Below are 24,479 nucleotides of genomic sequence, written 5' to 3'. Positions count from 1 at the left end.
AAAAGTGTTCTTGACTAGAATCATTTTAATATTGAAATATTTAGCTTTTTTCCTTCTGTTTCTCCTGTCTTTACTACAGGAGAAAAAAATAAGCAATATTCATACTTAAATTATAAATAGTCATCATATATATCCTTTTCTCTCTAGGGTGACTCTGGTGGACCTCTGGTTGGTGCAGATTATAAAGGCACTTGGTTCCTTGCTGGTATTGTAAGCTGGGGAGATGAGTGTGCCCTTCCAAACAAGCCTGGAGTCTACACTCGAGTGACACACTATAGAGATTGGATCATGTCCAAAACTGGTCTCTAGTGCAGAAGTACATTAAAGTTCAAAAATTATACCCTTGTTAAATATGTTTGTAATTTCAAAGCATATTTAACTTAGTATCACCTCTGTTTATGCACATTTAATGTTTCAAATTTAAACATAGTTGTATAATTTTAGAATTATGAAAACTTTTTGTGTATTAGATTTTGACAAATATTTACTGATAGCAATGGACTAGGACATAGAAATCTCCTTTCACCCCTCTCTAGACTGAAAGGAATTATTTGAGTAAATATGGATTGCAGTTTACTAAGGAGAGATTCTCTGTTGATTTGTAGATCCAGGTCCCTTGGGAAGTCACAGATTAGGTGTTATCAATAAACTCCCTTCTATTGCATATAAACAATCTTCTCCTGAATCACATGGACTTCTCCAGATCCAGATATCGGTAGGTTGTAAGCTACTGAGCTGCAATAATGCTGCCTATAAAAATTTTTTCAGTAAAATTTGTCTACTTGTTTTCTTTCTAGTTTTTGTACTAATGCTAATCCCCTATTGATAGCTTCCTTACCTTGAGTGACACACAATAGCATGATAATCCCATAAACTATCCCAAGTCAATAGATCCCTTGACAAATTCTGATGTCCCTACTATACTGTTATATGATATAGTTGTTACTAAGTATCTACCTAGCATAGCACTCTAAAATGAAATATTTGCCATAAAATTTTTGCATGAGTTAACACAGTAGGTTTATTATTTGATTGGTCTTAAAATATTCTGTTGTATCTTGAGACATAAATGTGTAAAAATTAACATTTCTACGCCCTGCCAAAGTAGTGCTGAAGTCCTGTCCAGTGTTCCTGAGCACAAGAAGGCTGTAACATGCCTTATGGAGAAAATGTACATGTTAGATGGGCTTTGTCAGGCATAAGCTATAATGCTGTGTCCATGAGTTCAATGTTAATGAATCAAAAACCTTGTACCTCCAGAAAAGGTAAGAGGAAATTTGCTGATCTGTACATGAGGCTGCTTCAGAGAGTGCTAAGCTGAAACCCATAGTATATGACGAAACCATAGAAACCATAGAAAAGCTGCACGATGGTGAAAGTTGTGGATTCATGAGATGAGGGCTGATTTTTTTCTTAAACAAGTCAAAATTAATTTAATCGGCAAAATGTTATAACTTCAAAAGGTATTTACACTGACAACACAAACATTGTCTAAAAGATCTTAACAAAATGGTTTAAATTCTCTTTTTCTTATTCCATCTTCTGAATCCATTGTGCATTTTACACTCAAAGCACATCTCAGTTCAGCTAAGCCAAACTTCAGATGGTCAGTTGCCACCTCTGGTTGATGGCAAAAGTACTGGAGTGGGGTGCCATTGCCTTCTCCGGGTTAATGGCTATAGTGCTGGACAAACCCATGTCTCGTCCATTTTACCAACTCAAGTCGAAGCTAAATGATAGATTGAGTCTTTCATTCTAACTAGCATCCTAAATATCAGAAGTTCTAGGCCAAGGGTCAATTATTCGTAGTTTTCATTGGAGTATAATTGCTTTACAATATTGTGCTAGCTTCTGCCGTACAACAAAGCAAAATTACCTTTACATATACGTGTATCCCTTTTGGGCTTCACTCCCACCCTCTCCATCCCACCCACTAGGTCATTTCAGACACCAAGCTGATCTCCCTGTGCTATGTCCCAGGTCTCACTAGCTATCTATTTCACACACGCATTTACGTCAAATGCAATCACCCAATTCATCCCACCCTCCCCTTCTCACGCTGTGTCCACACGTCTGCTCTCCACATCTATGTCTCTATTCCTGCCCTGGAACTAGGTTCATCTGTACCATTTTTCTAAATTATATGTACATGTATTAATATACAATATGTGTTTTTCTTTTTCTGACTTACTTCACTCTGTATGACAACCCTAAAAGGAATGAAATTGGGTCATTTTTAGAGATGTAGTTCGATCGTAAGGGCTGATTTTTTAAAGTATAGTGGACAGCATTGTTGTGAGGCTGAAAGTCAAAGGAACTCATGGTAACTAGCTTGCACGTTTCAAACTAGTTATAATGTGATATTGTGATATAGTGATATAGTGTGGAAAATGTCGAACTTGCAGGTGAGGCAGTTTCTACATATCAGGAATTTGGGGAAGAATTTGTAAAGAAGTACAGTTGATTTATAATATTATGTTAAATAATTTTTTTAAATATCTGCTATGTATTATACAGGAAAAGGCTTGTGTGAAGAGCAGGTGTTCAACACTGATGACTTTTGGCTTGTTTTTATAAGGATATTGACAAATGAACCTGTGTGATGCAAGTGATATTTTTGGCTTGCAGAAACCTAACAGTGTGTTTTCACTGGAATCAATGGTTCAGTATTCACTAATTCAGAGTTCATGGCAACTTTATAGAATATAACTACCACAAACTATTGTTGTATTGACTTATTAGATCAAATAAGTAAAGTGAACTGTATATTTATGATATATTTTTGTTTAAAAATGCATGTTTCTTTTTTCTAAAAAAAACACACTCCTCTTGATTTATAACTCATCTATTTCCATCACTAATTTTTCTAAAGCAGTCTATTTCAGAACCGAAACAATCCATTAGAAAATATTTCCAGACCCTTCAGAAAGGCACTTAGGAAGTATATTCCATGTCCTATGGTATAATATTTCATCTAGGTCTAGAAGCAGGGAGGAAGCCAGTATTTCTGAGCATGTGGTGACAACCAAAAGGGAACCCAGGTAAGCAACTGGTCTAAGCTGCTCAAAACCCAGGAGCTAGCACAGAAGACACTGAAGAGGTACGTAAGGTAAGTCCAGTACTCTTATCTATCCTTATATAGTACCAAATAGACTCCTTCAGGGCCTCGATGATGCTATGTTGTTGTTGTTGGTTAGTCTCCAAGTCATGCCTGACTGTCTTGTGACCCCATGGACTATAGCCCACAAGGATCCTCTGTCCACAGGATTTCCCAGGCTAGAATACTGGAGTGGGTTACCAGTTCCTTCTCCAGGGGATCTTCCCAATCCAGGGATGGAACCAATGTCTCCTGCAATGGCAGGTGGATTCTTTACCACTAAGACACCAAGGAACCCCAGATGATGCTATATTCGTGTTTCATTCACCTGCCAAGAGAGTATATATAGCAGGTACTTAGTAATTATTTCTTTAATAAGTGAATGTAAGACAACAAACAAATAAATGAAACTACAAGAATGGGCCATCTAAATTAAAATAACCACCCTTACTTTTAACATTATTCTTTCTTTGGCTGCTACAGAAGCAAACTAGCTGATAAGACAAATCAATCTGGTGATTTAATAAATTCCAATCTAAGTCATACCAGTAGTAGGAAACATCATCAAACACTCAATATGTAAGATACAGCAACAACACAGAGAAAGTTTCTAAGTGGCCCTAATGTGAAATGATCCAACTACAATATAAATGGATGTATATTATATATAAACATGCATAGATGTGGTTAAAGCATTTATACAGTATTCTCTCTAATACCAAGCTACCCTATGAAATAACGTGCAAAAACAGCAAGTACAATAATTAGACAATTATAAAATCAAAGCAATAACAGAAAAATTGTTCATGAAGTTAATGATTTTATCTAAACATTAAGACTGATTGCATAAATTTGAATGCATCTCAGTATTAGATCAAATTAATTCTAACTGTTAAGGTATTAGTTTGATGTTTCATAGAGAACAGTTCTGAATAAATATATTTATCTAGTGTTTGGATGCTCAGCATTGTGTGATTGAAAAGAAAACAAATTTTTTGAGAAATTACAAATTTGTGATTCTTTAAATTACAAATCTTAACTGGATCAAGTTCTTTTTTAGTATTTTCTTCTTTTTCATTTTGCATGTATTGAACAGAACACTTTTCTTTTTTTTAGAAAACGTCTTCACTAAAGTTACTTGAATAATATCCTAAGAGAATTTTAAATACAAAATTAAGTTTCAAACGTCCTTATTCACTTAGGAAAAATGTTGTGAAAACCAGGCCATCTGCTGAGATACTACAGTTACATTTGGCCCTCAGAAAGTGTTTGTCTGCTTCGCTTTAGCACCCTGTTGGATTACAAGCCCACAAAACAAGTTCACCTTGATCTTTCACTTTAAATACAAAGTATCTCAGGGACAAAATTTGACATAAATATAAACCTGTGACGTTACCAGCCAAAGAAGGCTGAAATAAAACAGGACTCCAAGTGCAATTACAATAAAACATCAGAAGTGCCAGAAACACGAGTCTTGAAGCTGTATCAGCCATAAAGGATGGCAAACGGTGACTCTCCTGAACAGAATGAAAACCACTGTTCAGCAATCAACAGCAGCATCCTACTAACACCGGGCAGCCTCCCCACCCTGACCCTATCTGGAAAGATCCGAGTGACAGTTACTTTCTTCCTTTTTCTACTCTCCACAATTTTCAACACTTCTTTCTTGTTGAAACTTCAAAATTGGACTCAAAGGAAAGAGAAGAGGAAAAAACTCTCAAAAATGAAGGTGCTTTTAAAACACTTGACTTTAGCCAACCTGCTGGAGACTCTGATTGTTATGCCACTGGATGGAATGTGGAACATAACTGTTCAATGGTATGCTGGAGAGCTCCTTTGTAAAGTCCTCAGCTATCTGAAGCTTTTCTCCATGTACGCCCCCGCCTTCATGATGGTGGTGATCAGCCTCGACCGCTCCCTGGCCATCACCAGGCCTCTAGCAGTGAAAAGCAACAGCAAGCTCGGACAGTTCATGATTGGCTTGGCCTGGCTCCTCAGTAGCATCTTTGCTGGACCACAGGTAAACCAATATTGCAAACTTTTTATGGAGATCACAGATTTCCTATCTAAATCTGAATGAAGGTCTTGTCAAAGGTAGTATTGTATTATCTCTGAGAGCTTGGGCTCTGGAAGTCAGAGGGTGGAATTTAATCCTGACTCTGCTGTTACCTTTGGCAAATGCCTTAACCGCTCTGGGTTTCAGGTCTTGCATTGATAAAATGGAGGTAATGTCTACTTGATGCACCTTTGTAATGATTAAACAAATAATTTGTTAAGTTTTCTATCATACTCTCTGGTACACAGTAAATGCTCCCTCAAAATGAAGCTATTCTCAAATTTGAACTCATACTCATTTGATTCTTCCATCTACATTTTCTTTTACTCTGGTTGACATGGTAAATTGGGAGAATCTTTAGGAACAATAAAATTTGCATAGGTAGAAAGTATGCATACCTTGTTTTATTTGGAACTTCATGAGTTTCTGTCATTGCAGCATAGAAAGAACTATCCTTAATTAGTATGTTCTGCAGTTTGCAGCTGGGTGGGATTGAATAAAAGGAAATGTGGGGCATCATAGACATTTGGATATTTGAACATTTCCCTGAGATTGACTTGAGCTTTATCTGGAGTTAGATGAGACTGTAACAGACTGTTAGCAAAACTCTGTGACTATTGGTGCAGGCAAGGCCCTCTCCTTCAGAAAGCAGATAGCCCTCCAGACTTTATCAAAGGCACTCCGGTTGATGGATCTTCAGAATCTGCCTCTTCAACTGTCAAATCTCTGAAGAAGACAATGAATTCTTGAAAATGGAAAAGATGACCAAATTGTCTCTATGTGTGTGAATGTACCCTGTGAAAAATCCAGGGTACAGGGATGTGTCAGGAAGTCAGGCTCCTCCGTCCATAGGATTTTCCAGGCAAGAGTACTGGAGTGGGGAGCCATTGCCTTCTCCGGAGTTTACCATGATCCTCCAAAAACTTGTCACTACAAATAGACATTTATCTAGAGATTCTAAACTAGCCAGCTGGCATAAAAACAAACAAAAACCAAGCAAACAAACAAAAGCTGCCACACAGGATGCACTAAATAGTTCAGGACACTAGAAAGTTAGATAACTATATTCTCCCGCCAATTCCTCACTTAACATTTTTTGTATATCAGTGTGTGTTTTATGGCAGAAAAAAACCAAAATGCTTTGATTTCCCTGGAGAAAAGTATATTAAAATTATTCTCACAGTGACTGCATATATAAGAATTAATTTAGCAAACATGTCACTTAAATGAGGTTACTTAGCAAAGGTTTATGCTCTGAAATTTTTCATTTTATTTCTTTGAACTATGAGTGAGGTGTATTTGTGTATTGTTCAATTTTCTTAGAGAAGATAAACACAAGTTTGGTTCCTAACACTGAACCAGGTACTGATGAAACAAAGAGACAAAAAAATGTCATTCAGTTATAGAAATAAAACTTATACAAAATGAATACAACTATGTACAAAAAAGTTTTCAAGCCTATTACCAGTGTAAGAAGAGAGAGAGAGACGAATTATTAAAATGGTGAAGGAAGGGTAAAAGTAGGATAAACTGAGTTTTTTTTAAAAAAGGTCTCTAACAATTTTATTAATGCTTATAAAATAGGTCTTGTGCTTAGTTGCTCAGTCGTGTCTGACTCATTGTGACCCCGTGGACTGTAGCCTGCCAGGCTCCTCTGTCCATGGGGATTCTCCAGGCAAGAATACTGGAGTGGGTTGCCATGCCCTCCTCCAGGGGATCTTCCCAACCCAGGGATCGAACCCAGGTCTCCCACACTGTAGGCGGATTCTTCACCAGCTGAACCACAAGGGAAGCCCTAAAGTGAGTTTTTAAAGATGAATGTATTTGAATGGAAAAAATAAGCCAAGGATCAAATGTATTTTTCAGCAAAAGTTGTAAAGTGGTTAATTTTCAAAGGAGATTTGTTTGGCTGAAGGGACAGATTGACCAGTAGCAGGAAATTAGATTTCATGGTTGCTGCCTTTCCTTTGACCTCATGCACACTGTTTGTCAGAAAACATTGTAATTGTGTACTTGTTTGTCTTTGCCATTATGATATGTGCTGCTACAACAGTGAAAACTGTTGTGTTCAACTTAATTCATATTCACAATACCTAATGAGACACCCAACAAAAATATAAATTTTAAATGTTTGGATACCCTGGTTCCTCTTCAGATCAAATAAACCTTTCACCTTTTACTAAAATGAAAACAAAGTTTGGATAGATGAATCAATAAATGGAGGTGGAATGGATGTATATAACAGAAGATAGCTGGGGGAAATTCTGAGAACAGTGTGGAAGACATATAACTTTCATGAGTCTTACTCAAGGATTAAATGATTTTTTTGTTTTTCTTCATTTTCATTTTTCTGAGAAACAGTCTGTATACATCACCATGTAGGTTTAATGTGTACAGCATGATAGCTTGATTTACATATAATGTGAAATGATTAACACAATAATTTCAGCTAACTTCTTACATCATCTCATATTGACACAATGAAAAGAAAAGAAAAAAGTTTTCTTTCCTTGTGATGAGCTCTCTTAGGATTTACTCTCTTAACAACTTTTCTAAACATCATACATCAGTGTTAACTGTGGCCATCATGTTGTACATTATTAAAATGATGTACATAAGAAAATTTACATATGGGTCACAGAATATGGTAGTATTGACGGTATTTCATTCTGTAAAACAAATGACTCAGTCTTGCTTTCAGCAGCACTTTAAATTGATAAAGCACTTTGCTGATGTTTCCTGAAAAACCTCACATTCAGAATCTTATGTGGTATTTATACGGACTCTGTGAGGTATGTAAAAGCTATGCTATTATCCCCATTTCACATAAAAAAGACCATTCAAATAGAACCTTTGAAATCAATGTCCTTCAAACCTTCTTGACAGTAATGGAAAGAAAGAAATACATACTACATAAAGACTTAATCTATCTCTCATAGACCTATAGTTTTCATAAAATAAATATTCTATTCTGTTCCATTTCATTTTTTATTACTGATTACAACCAACTGATGGGTACAACCCACAGTTTGAAAAGTATTCACTTAAAAGGATTGTTTGCCCAGTGCCTGTTGAACTCCTGTCTTTTTGTTAAGTCTAGTTTATCTTTTTATTATAGCTCTCTGCTCTTTCTCTCTGGATAAAAGAGGCTTCAACCCTGTGACTAATGTTATGCGTGCGTGATGGGGAAGACAAGAGATAGGAAAGGCCTTTGATTTCCAGGCTGTGTGACAGTGAGTACAGCTCATGCTTCACCACGCTCCACAAAGCCCATTGACAAAAACACATCCTGTTGTGGCTAATTTAAAAGGAGTTTGAAAGGATGACTTTTAATTTTCATCCTTTGTTTGTTATTGTTCAGTTGCTCAGTCATGTTCCACTCTTTGTGACCTAATGAACTGCAGCACACCAGACTTCCCTGTCCTTCACCATCTCCCAGAGTTTGCTCAAACTCATGTCCATTGAGTCAGTGAGTGATGCCATCCAACCATCTCATCCTCTGCCGTCCCCTTCTCCTCCTGCCCTCAATCTTTCCCAGCATCAAGGTCTTTTCTAATGAGTCAGCTCTTCACATCAGGTGGCCAAAGTATTGGAGCTTCAGCTTCAGCATCAGTCCTTCTAATGAATATTCAGGATTGATTTCCTTTAGGATTGTATTTATCCTTTGGTATATATATATGGATATTCTATCACTTGATTAATTCATGCTAGGTTGGAAAAAGAAAAAAAAAAAACTAACAAGCTAGTTGTCATGTTCCCAGGAACCTGAGAATTTATGACATTTTGCTAGAGTTCAGAATGACCAACTTTCAAACTGACCACCTTGCTTTTCCACCTTGCTGATCACCTCAGAGTTCTGTCATGGTTTGGGGATATATTTCCTGAACTTTCAGTGTACTGTGACCAAAATTTTATACTTTTTCTTATAATTGAATTTTATTTAAAATGAAATTCTGTGTGGAGCTTCAATAAATGAAACAGATATAAGTGGAGTTGCTCTGGTCAAATAGGGATAAGGGAATCCCAGTCCTCTGTTTGACCATTCACTGGCTCCAGTCCTAGTCTCTGAAGACCTCAGATATCCCTGCAAGTCTGAAAGGCAGTGGAATTTAAACAAAGCTGGTTTCAAATCTCAGTGCTGTCTTTTGCCAGCTATCTAAGTAAATTACTTAACCAAGTTTAAAAGGGTCATTGTAAAAAGTGCTATAAAGAGTAAGATATACACAATCATATATAAGACTTTAAGTATAAAGTCTTAAAAATGCATTACTATTCATTCCTTCCCCTTTTCCTACCTTAATTACTTCCTTCATAATAGGATTTTTGAAGTCAGGAGAAAAAAGTATTAGGGAAATATGAGTATGAAAATAAACTAATTATTTAAGAAACAGCAAACAAAATTGCTTATGTAACGATTGCTTCAAAAAATTATGACATTTATTCTGACTGATAAGTAAATTGGGCCAATGTCCTCCCTAGTCACTAAGCTGTCTTATTCACTCTAAAAGCTTTATATGCCAGAGCATAATGATTCAAGTCTTGGAGGTATTGTTCCGAAAAGTAGGATAAGAAAGGAAGAAAAAGAGGAAGGGAGAGGAAGGCAAGGCAAAACAGCCAACAGGACTTGAAAGGATATCTGACTTAAGACTGACTGTGGTTAGGCTAGCAGGTGCATGTTAAGGAGAAAACATTTCCTGAATTTGGTGTGTCCATATCCAATTAAAAAATGCAAGGTTTCTGATGACTGTCATCTAAGACCATAAGAATTCCAGAGCAGCAGATTATTTGCAGATAGAGTTCACATCACTAGTTTCTCTATGCTGCTAGGGAGAATTATATGTTGACAGCGTTTTAATTCTGTAGGTAACCCAGGTCTGTAGAGAAAATGCAGTCACCCTCGATATCCCCAGGGGATTGGTTCCTAGACATCCTCCTTCCCCACCATGGTGGCCTCAGAGAAGAAATTTCCCAGATGCTCAAGTCTCTTCTATAAAATACAGTATAGTATTTCCCTGTAACCTATGTACACTCTCTTATATAGTTTAAATCATCTATAGATTACTTATAATACCTAATACAATGTAAATGCTATGTAAATAATTGTAAATACAATGTAATATATAGACAGTTGCTGGAGCTTTCCAAGTTCAAGTCTTGCTCTTTGGAACTTTCTAAAAAAATTTTTTCTGAATATTTTTCCATCTGCAGTTGAATCTGCAGATGTGGAACCCAAAGTTTGGAGGGTCTGTTGTATATGAGTATTCCTTTATTCTTTGGTGTGAAGATGTGTGGTCTAAATAAATGTCGAGGCTTGCCTGTTACAAACAGAAATTTACAATGCTAGCAGGCTCTTCTGAACTTGACAAGCAGCTTGTGCATCCTCTGCCCATGCTGCCACTTCAGTCGTGTCTGACTCTTTGCAATCCTATGGACTGTAGCCTGCCAGGCTCCTCTGTCCATGGAATTCCCAGGCCAGAATACTGGATTGGGTTGCCATGCCCTCCTCCAGGGGATCTTCCCGATCCAGGGATCGAAGCGGCATCTCTTATGTCTCCTGCATTGGCAGGAGGGTTCTTTACCACTAGCATCACCTGGGAAGCCCCACAAGCAGCTTAAATTCAATAAATACTCATTACTGTGTACAATATGTCAAAAATGTTGCTGAAGCATAGTAATAGCATACTAGTAGCAGAAATAACAATAATGGTGATGATGATTTTGATAGATAATAGTTATTCAGTACATAAATATGTGCCAGGAATTGTGTTAAATGCTTCTATGTTGCTTTTTGGTTTTTTTTGTTTGTCTCTGGTCATGCTGCCCAACTAGCAGGATCTCAGTTCCCCTAGCAGGACTGAACTCGGGCCTCAGCAGTGAAAGCCCAGAATCCTAACCACCAGGATTTCCAACCCACTTGGAAAATTACATGAACAGAAGAGCCTGGTGGGCTATAGTCCACGTGGTCACAAAGAGTTGGGCACGACTGAGCGACTGAGCATGCATGAGTATCATTATATCACAGTGTGCAATACTGTCTCTTTTTTCCTGTAAGAGGCTAGAGAAGGAAAAGGCAGGAAAATCTTAAGGTGAGAATAAATAGTTAAGTGATATCAGGAAAAATATGGTATAAATTTATAAATATGTAAACATATGCAATATGTATTTATAAATTGTGTGCCTCAAACAAAATTTTAAGAATGGCTAGGATTTATATAGTGCTAACTGTGGGCCAGGCATTACTCTAGGTGCTTTGCAAGTATTTGCTTGTTAATTGTCATGACAGTCTCTAGAGTTCTTTTTATCTCCCTAGCCCACCAGGTTCTTCTGTCCATGGAATTCTCCAGGCAAGAATGCTGGAGTGGGAAGCCATTTTCTTCTCTAGGGCATCTTCCCAACCCAGGGATCGAACCCGGGTTTCCTACTTTGCAGACAGATTCTTTACTGTCTTAGCCACCAGGGAATCCCAAGAGGAACCTAAAGCATAGCATTTAAAGATAATCACCTTTGGAAAGATTAAGTCATGGTGTCACTAGTATGGGGTAAGGCGAGGGTTAAAAATTATATGCTAAGAGGAATAGCATCTGCAAGTGACTGTAAAGATGGAGAACAAACTGCTGTTGTTTAGGGCAAAATAAAGTAAACACTGATGAGAACTGGGGCCAGGCATGAGATAGGAGAAACAAAGAAATTTTTAAAATATCATCCAAGTATAAAAGAATCACTGGAAGTAAAGTATATCCCTGTATTAATCATTCAAATGAACATGGTCTTGGAGTTGAAAATAAACTGAATGAAGCCTAAAACAGATTAGTTTGTGGATGAGTGAAATTCTGAATTTTCATAACACTGTAACTCTCCTTTGGAACTTGTCACAGTCTATTGAGTATTATAGTTGTCACATACATGCTGTATCTCCCCTAAGAAATATTTAATTCCTTGATAGTATGATATATTTAGTTCATCTTTCATGAGAGTGTACCTAGTATAGTTTTATGACCAAGGAGTTACTTTAAAAACAAGCATTCATTACATAAAGATGAAAACCAAATTCAAATCATAGTACTATAAAGTCCTTTTCATTGAAAGATTCATCATTATAACTTAAGAATATGAACTATTAAAGTGAAAATGTGACCCAATGCAGAGCAGAAAATCAAATTCAGATTATCTGGTTCCAAGGCTGACTAGGGAGATGGAAAGAAAAAAGGGTTTTTAAGAATTAGAGGACTCTCAGGGTCATGTGAAAAAACCTTCCCAAGATTTCAATTCACAACACCTGGTGGGTCAAATTTAAAACTTAACTTTAAATAAGGACAGTTTGTAAAGAAGTATGGAAAACTGAAAGGGTCACTTTGTAACATGGAAAAAATTGATCTGGATCATAAAACAATTAGCTGAACTTGCTTTTCTTGACTTTAAGATCGGTAATATTATCATTGGGCGCCCTCTAGTGGATTAACTTAAAAATTATTGTTTGTCCTTGAAGCTGAAAAGATTAAAAACTGAAAATCAGCACTTTAATTACAAATAAAATAGGCTTGTATTTTATATTATACGTACTTAGATCTTATTATATCTGTATTTATTTTGTTTATTATACATTTATTAAAATTTTTCTACTCTACAAACAAAGAGGAAAAACAGTATTTTTTAAGGTATACTATTTCCACTCTGCCACCCCCAAAAGGAAAGAAATTCTGAGCTTATTAAATTAACTAAATGGAATTTAAGTTTACTAATTCAGTGAACAACTAAATGAATACTGTCCCTCACTTGCTTAAAACTTAAAAAAAAAAAACCTGCAACATTTTTGTTTGAATTAACTTATCAGTTTTAAAGCTCTTAGGCACTCTTAACTCTTCATTTTAATGATATTTTGTGGTAAAATGAAGTTTTTCAGTAGAAAATTTTGGAAATTATGAGGTAAGAAATGTGCTTGACAAATTGGGAAAGAATAAATGTCAACTAGAACTTGTTTGTGAAAATCACTTGCATTGTTTCCTTAATTGTTGACTCAGTTCTTTTTTTAATATAATTTCACACTTAGGGGAAGGTTGCAAGAATCATACAAAGATTTCTAGGATACTTTTCCCTCAGATTCCCCAAATATTAACATTTTGCTACATTTGCTTATTTGTTTATTCTCTCTCTTGTATGTATGTTTTTATGGATTGTTTAAAAGTTCAGATATGATGTCTCTCTCAATACCTCAGTGTGTATTTTTTCTAGCACATTAAGTGCAGTATAAAGTATCAAAATCTGGAAATCAACATTAATACAGTACTACTGAGTGCCAAAGAATTGATGCTTTTGAATTGTGGTGTTGGAGAAGACTCTTGAGGGTCCCTTGGACTGTAGGGAGATCAGACCAGTCAATCCTAAAGGAAATCAGTCCTGAATATTCATTGGAAGGAATGATGCTGAAGCTGAAGCTGAAGCTCCAATACTTTGGCCACCTGATGCAAAGAACTGATTCCTTGGAAAAGACCCTGATGCTGCAAAAGACTGAAGGCAGGAGGAGAAGGGGACAACAGAGGATGAGATGGTTGGATGGCATTACCAACTCAATGGACATGAATTTGATCAAGCTCCAGGAGTTGGTGATGGACAGGGAAGCCTGGCGTGCTGCAGTCCATGGGGTTGCAAAGAGTTGGACACAACTGAGTGGCTGAACTGAACAGTACCACCATTTAATCTATATGCCCTATTCATATCTCAGCTGTCTCAATAATAACCCCTTTAATGAAAGAAAATTCAAGATTATGTGAGAGGTTGTCACCTTGTCTCTTTGCTTGCGTGTTCAGTCGTGTCCAACTCTTTCTGACCCCATGGACTGTAGCCTGTCAGGCTCTTTTATCCACAGATTTTTCCAGGCAAGAATACTGGAGTGGGTAGCCATTTCCTACTCCAGGGGATCTTCCCAACCCAGGGATCAAACCTATGTCTTCTGTATTGATGGGCAGATCCTTTACCACTGAGCCACCTGGGAAGCCCCGTTGTCTCTTTAGTCTCCTTTAAACTAGAACAGTTCCTTGGTCTTTCTTTGTATTTCATGACACTGACATTTTTGAAGAGTGCAGACAAGTTATTTTGTAGAATGCCCCTCAATTTGAGTTTGTCTGATATTTTCTTGGGGGTAGATTCAGGTTGTGCACTTGTCAACTGAAAAAAAATCTACGACCTAAAAGTTGAGAAATATGTTTTATTCAGTAGACTTTTGAGAACTTAAGCCTAGAAGACAGTCTCTCAGATTGCTCCCAATTCATAAGAGGCAACGGAGGAGCCAGGAGTTTTTAATAGGAGGCTTCTTTGCAACAAAAAGCTGGTAGTCAGAACATCAGATTATTGCTAATTAAAGAAAAACCATACATCTCAGGTTAATGAATGTAGCGCTTTTCTAAGTACAGAAAGATGCAAGAGTTTGGGCTTATTGAGATCATTCCTTTGATACATCACCTTAACGATCTAGGGCCATGTTTCTACTTTTCTCCATCCTGAATCCACTCCTTAGGGAGCACTCCTGAGGGTAAGTGCAGTGGCTAATAACTTGATGGCCACAACATCCTTTGTTTACTGATATTGTAGGCAATATTCTTTGTCTACATTGTTGTTGTTCCACTCAGTTGTGTCTGACTCTTTGTGACCCCATGGAATGCAGCACACCAGGCTTCCCTGTCCTTCACTATCTCCCAGAGCTTGCTCAAAATCATGTCCGTTGAATCAGTGATGCCATTCAACCATCTCATCCTCTGTCATCCCCTTCTCCTTCCACCTTATATCTTTCCCAGCATCAGGGTCTTTTCTAATGAGTCAGTTCTTCCCATCAGGTGGCCAAGTATTGGAGCTTCAGCTTCAGCATCAGTCCTTCCAATGAATACTCAGGATTGATATCCTTTAGGATTGACTGATTTGATTTTTAACAAAAACATGAAAGAGGTGACTCTGAGTTCTTCTCATGCTTTCTAGAAGGAAGCAGATGCTGTCAATCTGTCCCATTATTGGCAATGTTAGCTTAATTATTTGGTTATTTCTCTATTGTAAAGTTATTATTTTACTGTTTATAATGCAATGTATCCTACAGGTAGATACTTTGAGATGACATAAATAAACTAGTCTCCTCAAGCCTACACCCATATTTTTACCATTCATTGGTGATTCTTGCCTGAATCAATTATTATTATAGTAATTACAAAATGGTAATCACTACTTCCATTGTATCTTTTACATTTACTAGCTGACTTTCTGTAAAGAGCTTTTTCCTTTTCCCATGTATTTGTTATTCTGGTTTTGTCATTTACATCAGCATGGAGTTATGGTTTCTTTCTGTATTTGAACTCAGTCTTTTCTTTCAGGGTTGGTTTGTTTTCATGCTTAAACTATCCCAGATTTGGCCAATGGGACCTCTTTCAAGCTGGTGCCTGAAATGTTTTCACATGCTCCATCATTCCCTGGGCATTTCCAGACTTTTTGGCACAGCAGGTGTTCCAATGACTTATTGTGCTTTGATTGCCCCAGCCTTGGGACTACGCACTTCGCCAGCGAGCTCTGATTCCTTTTGTTAGAGAATGATACTAAAAATAAGATTTGGGTACTGGAGAGCGAGGTATGCTCACTGCTACTTAGATGACATTGTTCTTAGCCTCTCTCCACACAGAGCTAGAATAAATGTATGTACATGTACACACACACACAGACCTTCAGATAGAAATTTCCCTCCCTCTTTTATTTACTACTGTACAGGACTCCATTGTGTGGTCCACCATAGTTTATTCAGCTGCTGTTCTATGAATTAGTATTTAGATTATTTTCAATGTTTTTCACTTATAAACAATGCATCAGTGAATAATCTTGTGCATATGTATTTTCATATAATGGAAGTAGGGGTGTATCTTCATGGAAAACTCCTGAATGTCAGGTTCCTGAGTCAAAGTTGAGTACAAATATATACTAATTATTGCCAAATTCCTCTCCTTAATGATTGTATCAATTTGCGTGCCCATTAGCAATATATGAGAGTCTCTGTTTCCCTATAGCCTTGCCATGAAAGTTTATTACTGTTTTTTCTTTTTTTTAATTTTGCCAGACTTGATAGTGGGAAATGGCGTTATCAGTGTAGCCTTAATTGATTGACACTGCTCTTATCATAAGTGAGGTTGAAACTATGTTTTTATATACTTAAGGGTCACTGTTACACCCTTTTTTAATGAACTGTCTGTACATGTTTCTGGCCATTTTAATGAGATCTTATGTCTCAAAAATAAAATTTAAATACTTATTTTGAGGGCATATTCTAAATGCCAGACAGTTTTTTTGTGTGTGTGCTGCAGATTTAACAATAAAATCACTTGCAAAAATTTACTCATCATAATAGCATCTGAAATTGAAATACAGAGGAGGTTTAAATCTTTGGTTGGTGATTGTTCTGCAAGGCTGAAATAATTTTGGAAGAAATTCAGAATCCTACAGATCCATTCACATTACCCAAACATATTTTAAGTAAAGATCCACTTACAACTTTTTGTAGAAAAGCCAAAAGCCAAATGTCAAGAAGCTTAGCAGTTGCTTTGGGCAACAACATGTTAGAAGATTAGTACAAGACAGAAGAGAAAACATTCAAGAAAACTTGCAAATATTGTTTGAAAATAAGCAATATCCCTTTTTAATTGTTTAAATTTTCTCCTACAGTTATACATCTTTGGGATGATCCATTTAGCAGATGACTCTGGACAGACTGAAGGTTTCTCTCAATGTGTAACACACTGCAGTTTTCCACAGTGGTGGCATCAAGCCTTTTATAACTTCTTCACCTTCAGCTGCCTCTTCATCATCCCTCTTCTCATCATGGTGATCTGCAATGCAAAAATCATCTTCACCCTAACAAGGGTCCTTCATCAGGATCCCCACAGTATGTATTCCTTAGATTAATTGTGGATGGACAGTTGTTAATGGCAATACTCCTACCAGAGAATTAGAATGGCACTTGCTGTGCCATATACTATTTTATGTATAATAGGATTGTATTATAACAGTATTGCAATATTATTATGAGCAACTAACATAAATTAACTCTTTCAATATTCAAAATCACTCCATGAGGAAATACTTTTATTATCCCCAATTTAGAGATGAGGTAATTTAATATCTCCCCATATTATACATTTACAGCATGGAATTAAAGCTAAAAGGACAATAACTTCATTTACCCAGTAGAAGCATGGGCAAATTGTTCCTGCTGGTTCATCATAACACTTTATCAAACACCTGATGCCTAGAATATAGCAAAGTACAACTCATAATATAGTTGCCAATAGACTTGTTAAAGTTACGCTGTTCTGTATCACATTCAAATCTCCTGTATCCACACACTACGCACATTTCGGTGTGTGTGTTGTGTGCTAAATATTATGGAACATGCAACTGACTATTGGATCTTTCACTTCACGCACATGGTTGTACCTTTTTTGCTTCAAGAATCTGTTGCATTCTCAAAAACAAATGTATGAATTTTTAAAATTTTATATTGTAGTATAGTTGATTAGCAATATGGTATTAAGTCCTGATGTACAGCAAAATGATTCAGTCATACATATACATGTATTTATTTTTAAATTATTTTCCCATTTAGGTTATTTTAGAATAGCCTAATAACAGAATAGTGTTCCCTGTGCTATATAATAGTCCCTTGTTGGTTATCTACTTTTTGAATGAATACCTTTTTCTATCCCCTCACGTTCAGTCTGTGGTGGTGATTGCTAAGTCTTATCTGACTCTTTTGTGGTCTGTATGTATCCCTAGATTTGAAGTGTGTCTCTTGTAGACAGCGTATATATAGGTCTTGTTTTGGTATCCACTCAGCCAGTCTCCGTCTTTTGGTTGGACTGTTTAATCTGTTTACACTTAAGATAATTATAGACATGAATGTTATTGCCATTTTGTTCATTTTTTTGGATTTGTTTTTGTAAGTTTCTTCCTTCCCTTCCTATTTTGTTCTCTTCTCTTGTGATTGATGACTCACTTTCAGTTCAGTTCATTTCAGTCACTCAGTCATGTCTGGCTCTTTGGGACCCCATGGACTGCAGCACACCAGGCTTCCCTGTTCATCACCAACTCCTGGAGCTTGCTCAAATTCATGTCCATCGTGTTGGTGATGCCATCCAACAATCTTATCTCATCTTCATCCCATCTCATCCAACCCTTCTCCTCCTGCCTTCAATCTTTCCTAGCATTGGGGTTTTTTCCAATGAGTCAGTTCTTCACATCAGGTGGCCAAAATATTGGAGCTTCAGTTTCACCATCAGTCCTTCCAATGAATATTTAGGACTGATTTCCTTTAAGACTCACTTTGGTATTGTGTTTGGATTCCTTTTTCGTGTGTGTGTGTATCTATTGTATACTTTTGGTTTGTGGTTACCATGAGGTTTTGATATAGCAGCCTACATATAAACAAGACTGTTTTAAGTTGCAGGTCTTTTAATTTCAAATGCCTTTCCAATATCTTGCATTTATGCTCTCCTCACAGTTAATGGTTTTGATTTCGTATTTGTCTACAGAGGATTTCCTACTTTTATTGTATGTTTGCCTTCACCAGTAAGCATTTCCATTCATAATTTTCTTGTTTCTAGTTGTGACCTTTTCTTCTCCCCCTGGAGAACTTCTTTTAGCATTTGCTTCAAAGCTGGTCTTGTCGTGCTAAATTCTCCTAGCTTTGCTTGTCTGTGAAGCTTTTGATTTTTCCATCAAATCTGAATGAGAGCCTTGCTGAGCAGAGCATTTTTGGTTATGGGTTCTTTCATCACTTTAAATACAGTAAATCCTCTATATACAAACCTTCAAGTTGTGAACTTTCAAAGATATAAATGTGCCTTCACATGTCCAATCACATGTTAGTTCATGTGTCTAGTGTGTGAAAATGGCAACCTTCAAGAGAGCTACACCAATGAGTACTCCCCAGAACTACCACTGTCAGTGTCCCTGTCCTCACAGTGAGCCACAACCACCCCCTGCCTCCATAGGAGACCCTCCAATACTAGCAGGTAAATCTAACTCAGTCTCTTATGAGGTCCCTAGTTTTAACTTGGGTCCTAGTATTCACAAGACCTTCTGTGTGCCCTCTAATAATGGAGTTTCTGTTTCCTCCAGTCTTGTTTAACTCCTAAGATCAAACCCTGATGGTCTTCAAGGACAGATTCTCTTGGGGCTCCTCCTATTGCCAGATCCCCAGGCTGGGGAGCTTGATGTAGGACTCAGAACTTTCACTCCTGTGGGAGAATTTCTGTGGTCTAATTATTTTACAGTTTGTGGGTTACCCACCTGGTGTGTATGGAATTCGATTTTATCACTATCGCACCCTTCCTACCATCTCATTGTGTCTCCTTCTTTATCTTTGGATGTTCAATTCAGTTCAGTTCAGTCGCTCAGTCGTGCCCAACTCTTTGCAACCCCATGAATCGCAGCACGCCAGGCCTCCCTGTCCATCACCAACTCCCAGAGTTCACTCAAACTCATGTCCATCAAATCGGTGATACCATCCAGCCCTCTCATCCTCTGTTGTCCCCTTCTCCTCCTGCCCCCAATCCCTCCCAGCATCAGAGTCTTTTCCAATGAGTCAACTCTTCGCATGAGGTGGCCAAAGTATTGGAGTTTCAGCATCAGTCCTTCCAATGAACACCCAGGACTGATTTCCTTTAGAATGGACTGGTTGGATCTCCTTGCAGTCCAAGGGACTTTCAAGAGTCTTCTCCAATATCCAGTTCAAAAGCATCAATTCTTCAGCACTCAGCCTTCCTCACAGTCCAACTCTCACATCCATACAAGATGTAGAGTACCTTTTTTGTTAGGTTATAGTGGGGTTTTTTGTTGTTGTTGTTGACAGTTGTTCAGCAGTTAGTTCTGATTTTGGTGTTTCTATAAGAAGAGGTGAGCTAATGTCCTTCAACTCATCCATCATGTATTATTCCTTAAATCTCCTTAGTGCCAACTAGGATTCTGACACCAATCCAGTGCATGTGTTTTTTTGCCTGCACCAAGCTTGCATCACCTCCTATGATGGCAACAGGGCTTCCTGCTTGGTTAGTCAGGAAAGGTGAAAAGTTATAAATTTATAAAATAAATGTGGCAATGTTGGCATGACAACCAAAAGGCAGTGAATTAAATTCAGTTCAACCTCAGTCCAGTCTCTTAAAATTTTATTTGAAGAATTTGAGTAACCTCGTATTTCAAATCCTTATTAGTTTGATGGAAAATTAATTTTAAGAGCATTACTATCTTTAATATTTCTATTTATTATGTAGCAGAGTGGAAAATTTGAGATATAAACGTGCTTTGCAAGCATATTGTCATTATTAAAAATATTAGCAATTTGCCTCTATTATATTCACCAGGTTGAATTACGATTCTGTTTCTTTTTTTCTATTTTGGCTTTGTAATAACACTGGTCATTAAAAACACCTTCTATTTTCTCTGTTTAAAAGAACTACAACTGAATCAGTCCAAGAACAATATACCACGAGCTCGGCTGAGGACCCTAAAGATGACGGTTGCATTTGCCACTTCATTTACTGTCTGCTGGACGCCCTACTATGTCCTTGGAATTTGGTATTGGTTTGATCCTGACATGGTAAACAGGGTGTCAGATCCAGTAAATCACTTCTTCTTTCTCTTTGCTTTTTTAAATCCATGCTTTGATCCACTTATATATGGATATTTCTCTCTATAATTGTTAGATTGCATAGAAAGTCAAAGAAAGGCAAAGTAATGAATTTCCCCTTTTGGGAATGAGAAACGCAAAGCATATTGTGACGTATTTACATATAAATAAAGCAGAGTTTAAGGTAACATTACGCTTCTTCCTTTAGAAATCACAGAAACTCAATTACAAGGAAAAGATTTTTTTCAGGAAAAATAATGAAATATTTTCACTTAATCACGTTTCTGAATTAATCTCTTTGCTTTCTAAATTCCTATAACACATTATATGGGTTTTTTAGTCACTTTATTCTTGTATAATAATATATAAATATTTAAAATAGCCATGGCCTAAGGAAAACAAATGCCAAAAATTAACACTGAGAAACACAGACCTTTTTCTGCAAAGGGGCTTAGCAACAATTACAATCTTATGCTAAGATAATAAATACATAAAGCACAGATAGTATTTCCCCTGCCCATATGATCAGTTTTTCCTCCTGTGGGTTAAGAAAAAATGCAATGAATCTAATTTTTCCCTTGGCTTCAAAAGCATTCTGATGTTTGGAGTATTCAGCAACCAACCCACTATCCACTCCTTCAATTTGACATGACTTATAGTTCTCCTTCATCCCATTCTTCACCTGGTACAGGTTGTGAAGTACCTCCATATAAAAGAGAGTTTCAGAGGGGTTCAGATTTGGACTGGGGGATAGAACATTCCTGTCAGCTATGTGGTCTATGGAGTTTGTGGTAATTAAGTGCAGTAATAACAACATTGTTTTAATATACAATCAAGAAAAGATCTATAGTGATTATGTTTTATAAAAAATATACCCTCTCTTTTAAGATGATGGATTTTTTCTGTCTTCTGATCTTTCTAAATCCATAATCCACAAATCACTAAAAAAAAAAAAAAAAAAGATCAAGCAAATGCATAAGCAAAATATTATTTGATATGTAAAATGAACTCTGAAAACCTCAGTCTCACTATTACAAGTCAAAAGAGACAGAAGAGTATTAGAAAAAGGAAAAGAAAAACTCTCTGTAAATGTGAAACTAACATCCACTGATATTTGCATTAAATGCTGTGGTTTCCAAAATATGTTGGCACAACACCTCTTTTAATTCAGGCCTGTTTCCATACATTCCATGAAAAGGGGAATAGGATGAAAGGGTTCTTTAGTATCCACTAAATAAGAAAACTATATAAGAACTTAAACTCAACCACTATTTATTTTTTTAAATAGGTAAAATATTACTATATTCATATGTGATATGCAGTGCCACATTGAAGATGAAATGTAATTTCCACATATTCCAGGCCTTGTGGAACTGTGAAAAGTAAATTGCTAATTAAACTAATGGCAGGTCTTTGTTTTCCTTATTTTTCTCTCCTCATACTTTGTCTTTTAGTTTTGTAGGGTGTGGTGGGTTTTTTTCCACATTCTATATTATTTTCCAATTCTGTCTTTATTAATTGAATTCCTTCTTTCTACTTTTTTTTCATTCACATCTCCTTTTTACTAAACTCATACCTTTAATTAGCCAATCAATGACCCAACTCCACAACTGAATTGGGCTGGACTCAAAATTTGTCAAGTGCTAAAATACTCAAAGTTAACTTTAAAGGTGTGTATATTGATACCAAGAATGTATAGTTCTGCTAGATGACACAGGGATATAAAGATAAGTCACAACAAAACCATACTTCTCCCTTGTCTCTTTATCATGCATATTCTTCTCCTAAACTTATAACAATTCTGATGTGTGGATTTAAAAGCAAAAATATATGAGATACAATCTAAGGGCTTTAGTAGATATGTGTTTATAAAACATATGTCAGTTTGGCTTTGTTCATGGAACTGTTTTATTTAGATATGTTCTTGGGCATTTTTGTAAATATATTAACTAAAGGACTATTCAAAATCTTTATGCAGGTGTTTTTAACCTGTGCTCTATGCACAAAACTGTTTCAATGGAACAACTTTTCTTTGATTCCTATTTCTATTATTTTATGTACTTAAAAACATTATCCTGAGAGGAGTTTATAGGCCAAATCAGGCTGCCAAAGGAGCAATGTCACAAAAAAAACTAAGAATTGCCAACTGATCTTGTATATTTATAAAGAAGTTTATTATAATAAAAATGTATCAGAATATATTCATCTGTTTGTGCATAGTTGCGACCCCATGGACTGTGTTTATATATACATAATAATATTGAAACTGGATTTCAATTTGATCACTCACCATTTTAACCTTGGAAACTCTCTTAAGGCTCCAAATGTATGAAAAACTTTGCAGAAGTAACTATATTATATAAAATATTGTGGTATGTAAATTATGAATACAGATGCAAACCAAAATTAATAGTGCAAAAGGTAAATGTAACTTTTAAAAGTACATCACTCAACAGAGCATTTAATATTTGATATTATAGTCATTTACTCTATTTTCAGGCATAATAAAAGATGAGGATTCCTTGTATCTTCTGTAATCAAATCTATCAGATAATTAAGAGTCTATCTTGGCTGTCTTTTTTCTATTTAGCATATGCTGCTGCTGCTGCTGCTGCTAAGTCGCTTCAGTCGTGTCCGACTCTGTGCGACCCCACAGATGGCAGCCCACCAGGCCCCCCCGTCCCTGGGATTCTCCAGGCAAGAACACTGGAGTGGGTTGCCAGTTCCTTCTCCAATGCATGAAAGTGAAAAGTGAAAGTGAAGTCGCTCATAAAACAGGTTTAAAAAATGGATTTCTGCTTGCAATTCAATTTAGTTATACATAACATGAACAAACAACAATGAATTAAACAAAGATTGCACAAATTCAAATTCAGTTTGAAAAACAGGTATCATAGCTAAAAATAAGCAAACCAAAAAGTGTTGAGGTACCACAAACATTATCTTCCCAGGAGAATAAATCAGTGTAAATGAACTAGAAAAAAATTTTAAGTGCTCTGGTCTCAGAACTTACTTGGTAGTCTCAAAGAGATAGTATTTGTGTTAAAATACATTTAAATTTCATCTGTTAAAATACATCTGAATTTCATGTTTTATCTTTGGCCTAGTTTCAATGTCAAACCAATTCCTAAAGCTTGTCTGACTGCTATAATTTGTGTTCATAGGAAACCAAATAAAGTTAAGATTCAATTTAATCTCTAATTAGGATTAACTGATTTAAATCTTTAGTTCTCTTGGTTATTAAGTTTAAAAATTAGGTATAAAACAATTAGTTTAATTTTTAAATTATACAATATACAAAGTGCATGCATAGGAACAACAGAATATATGCAAAAAGTGTTGACATAGTTATCTTTCATTAAAAAAAATTTCTTTCTTGTGAATACCTATATCCCAAATTTCCAAAATAGACATATATTGCTTTTGTAATGAGAAAAGGGTAAAATAAATACTATATGTGTGTGTTTGTATGACTTTTGTTTTATGCTGTTTCTGTTGGAGTGTTCTCTGTTGTAATAGAAATGTCAGACTAGAAATGGTGTGTTTTCACTTCATGTTACAGGAAGTCCAGAAGAAAGCATGCAGAGTTGGTTAGCTCAGAGCTTTGAGTCATTTTCCCTACTTCCTCTAGGTTTTGCTTTATTGATTAGAAGTTAGTTGTCACTGACTAGGAGTCTTAA

The 24,479-nt window shown here is 36.3% G+C and overlaps 2 protein-coding genes across 2 annotated transcripts in view; both read left to right on the top strand.

The window, feature by feature from the left end:
• LOC128050039 (transmembrane protease serine 11C-like) overlaps nt 1-309 on the top strand; it is a 64,028-nt gene extending 63,719 nt beyond the window's left edge. Inside the window, exon 10 of the mRNA XM_052642331.1 lies at nt 148-309. Within this exon, the coding sequence (XP_052498291.1) occupies nt 148-309 (162 nt within the window). The remainder of the gene's footprint in view (nt 1-147) is intronic.
• A 4,286-nt stretch (nt 310-4,595) lies between these two features.
• GNRHR (gonadotropin releasing hormone receptor) lies at nt 4,596-20,868 on the top strand. Its single transcript, XM_052642274.1, has 3 exons — nt 4,596-5,117; nt 16,839-17,058; nt 20,624-20,868. Exons 1-3 carry the CDS (start codon nt 4,596-4,598, stop codon nt 20,866-20,868), a joined length of 987 nt encoding a protein of 328 aa, XP_052498234.1.
• The last annotated feature ends 3,611 nt before the right edge of the window (nt 20,869-24,479 follow it).

The sequence above is a fragment of the Budorcas taxicolor genome, chromosome 6 (assembly GCF_023091745.1).
Source record: "Budorcas taxicolor isolate Tak-1 chromosome 6, Takin1.1, whole genome shotgun sequence".
Lineage (NCBI taxonomy): Eukaryota > Metazoa > Chordata > Mammalia > Artiodactyla > Bovidae > Budorcas > Budorcas taxicolor.
The sequence above is the reverse complement of the archived record's forward strand: the minus strand, read 5'-3'. Positions and strand labels throughout refer to the sequence as shown.

What these genes read in the sequence shown, in the direction of transcription:
- GNRHR (XM_052642274.1), top strand. Translation starts at nt 4,596, where the DNA reads ATGGCAAACGGTGACTCTCCTGAACAGAATGAAAACCACTGTTCAGCA. An exon ending in GCATCTTTGCTGGACCACAG is followed by an intron (nt 5,118 to 16,838) that starts GTAAACCAATAT and finishes TTTCTCCTACAG; the next exon opens with TTATACATCTTTGGGATGAT. An exon ending in CCTTCATCAGGATCCCCACA is followed by an intron (nt 17,059 to 20,623) that starts GTATGTATTCCT and finishes TCTGTTTAAAAG; the next exon opens with AACTACAACTGAATCAGTCC.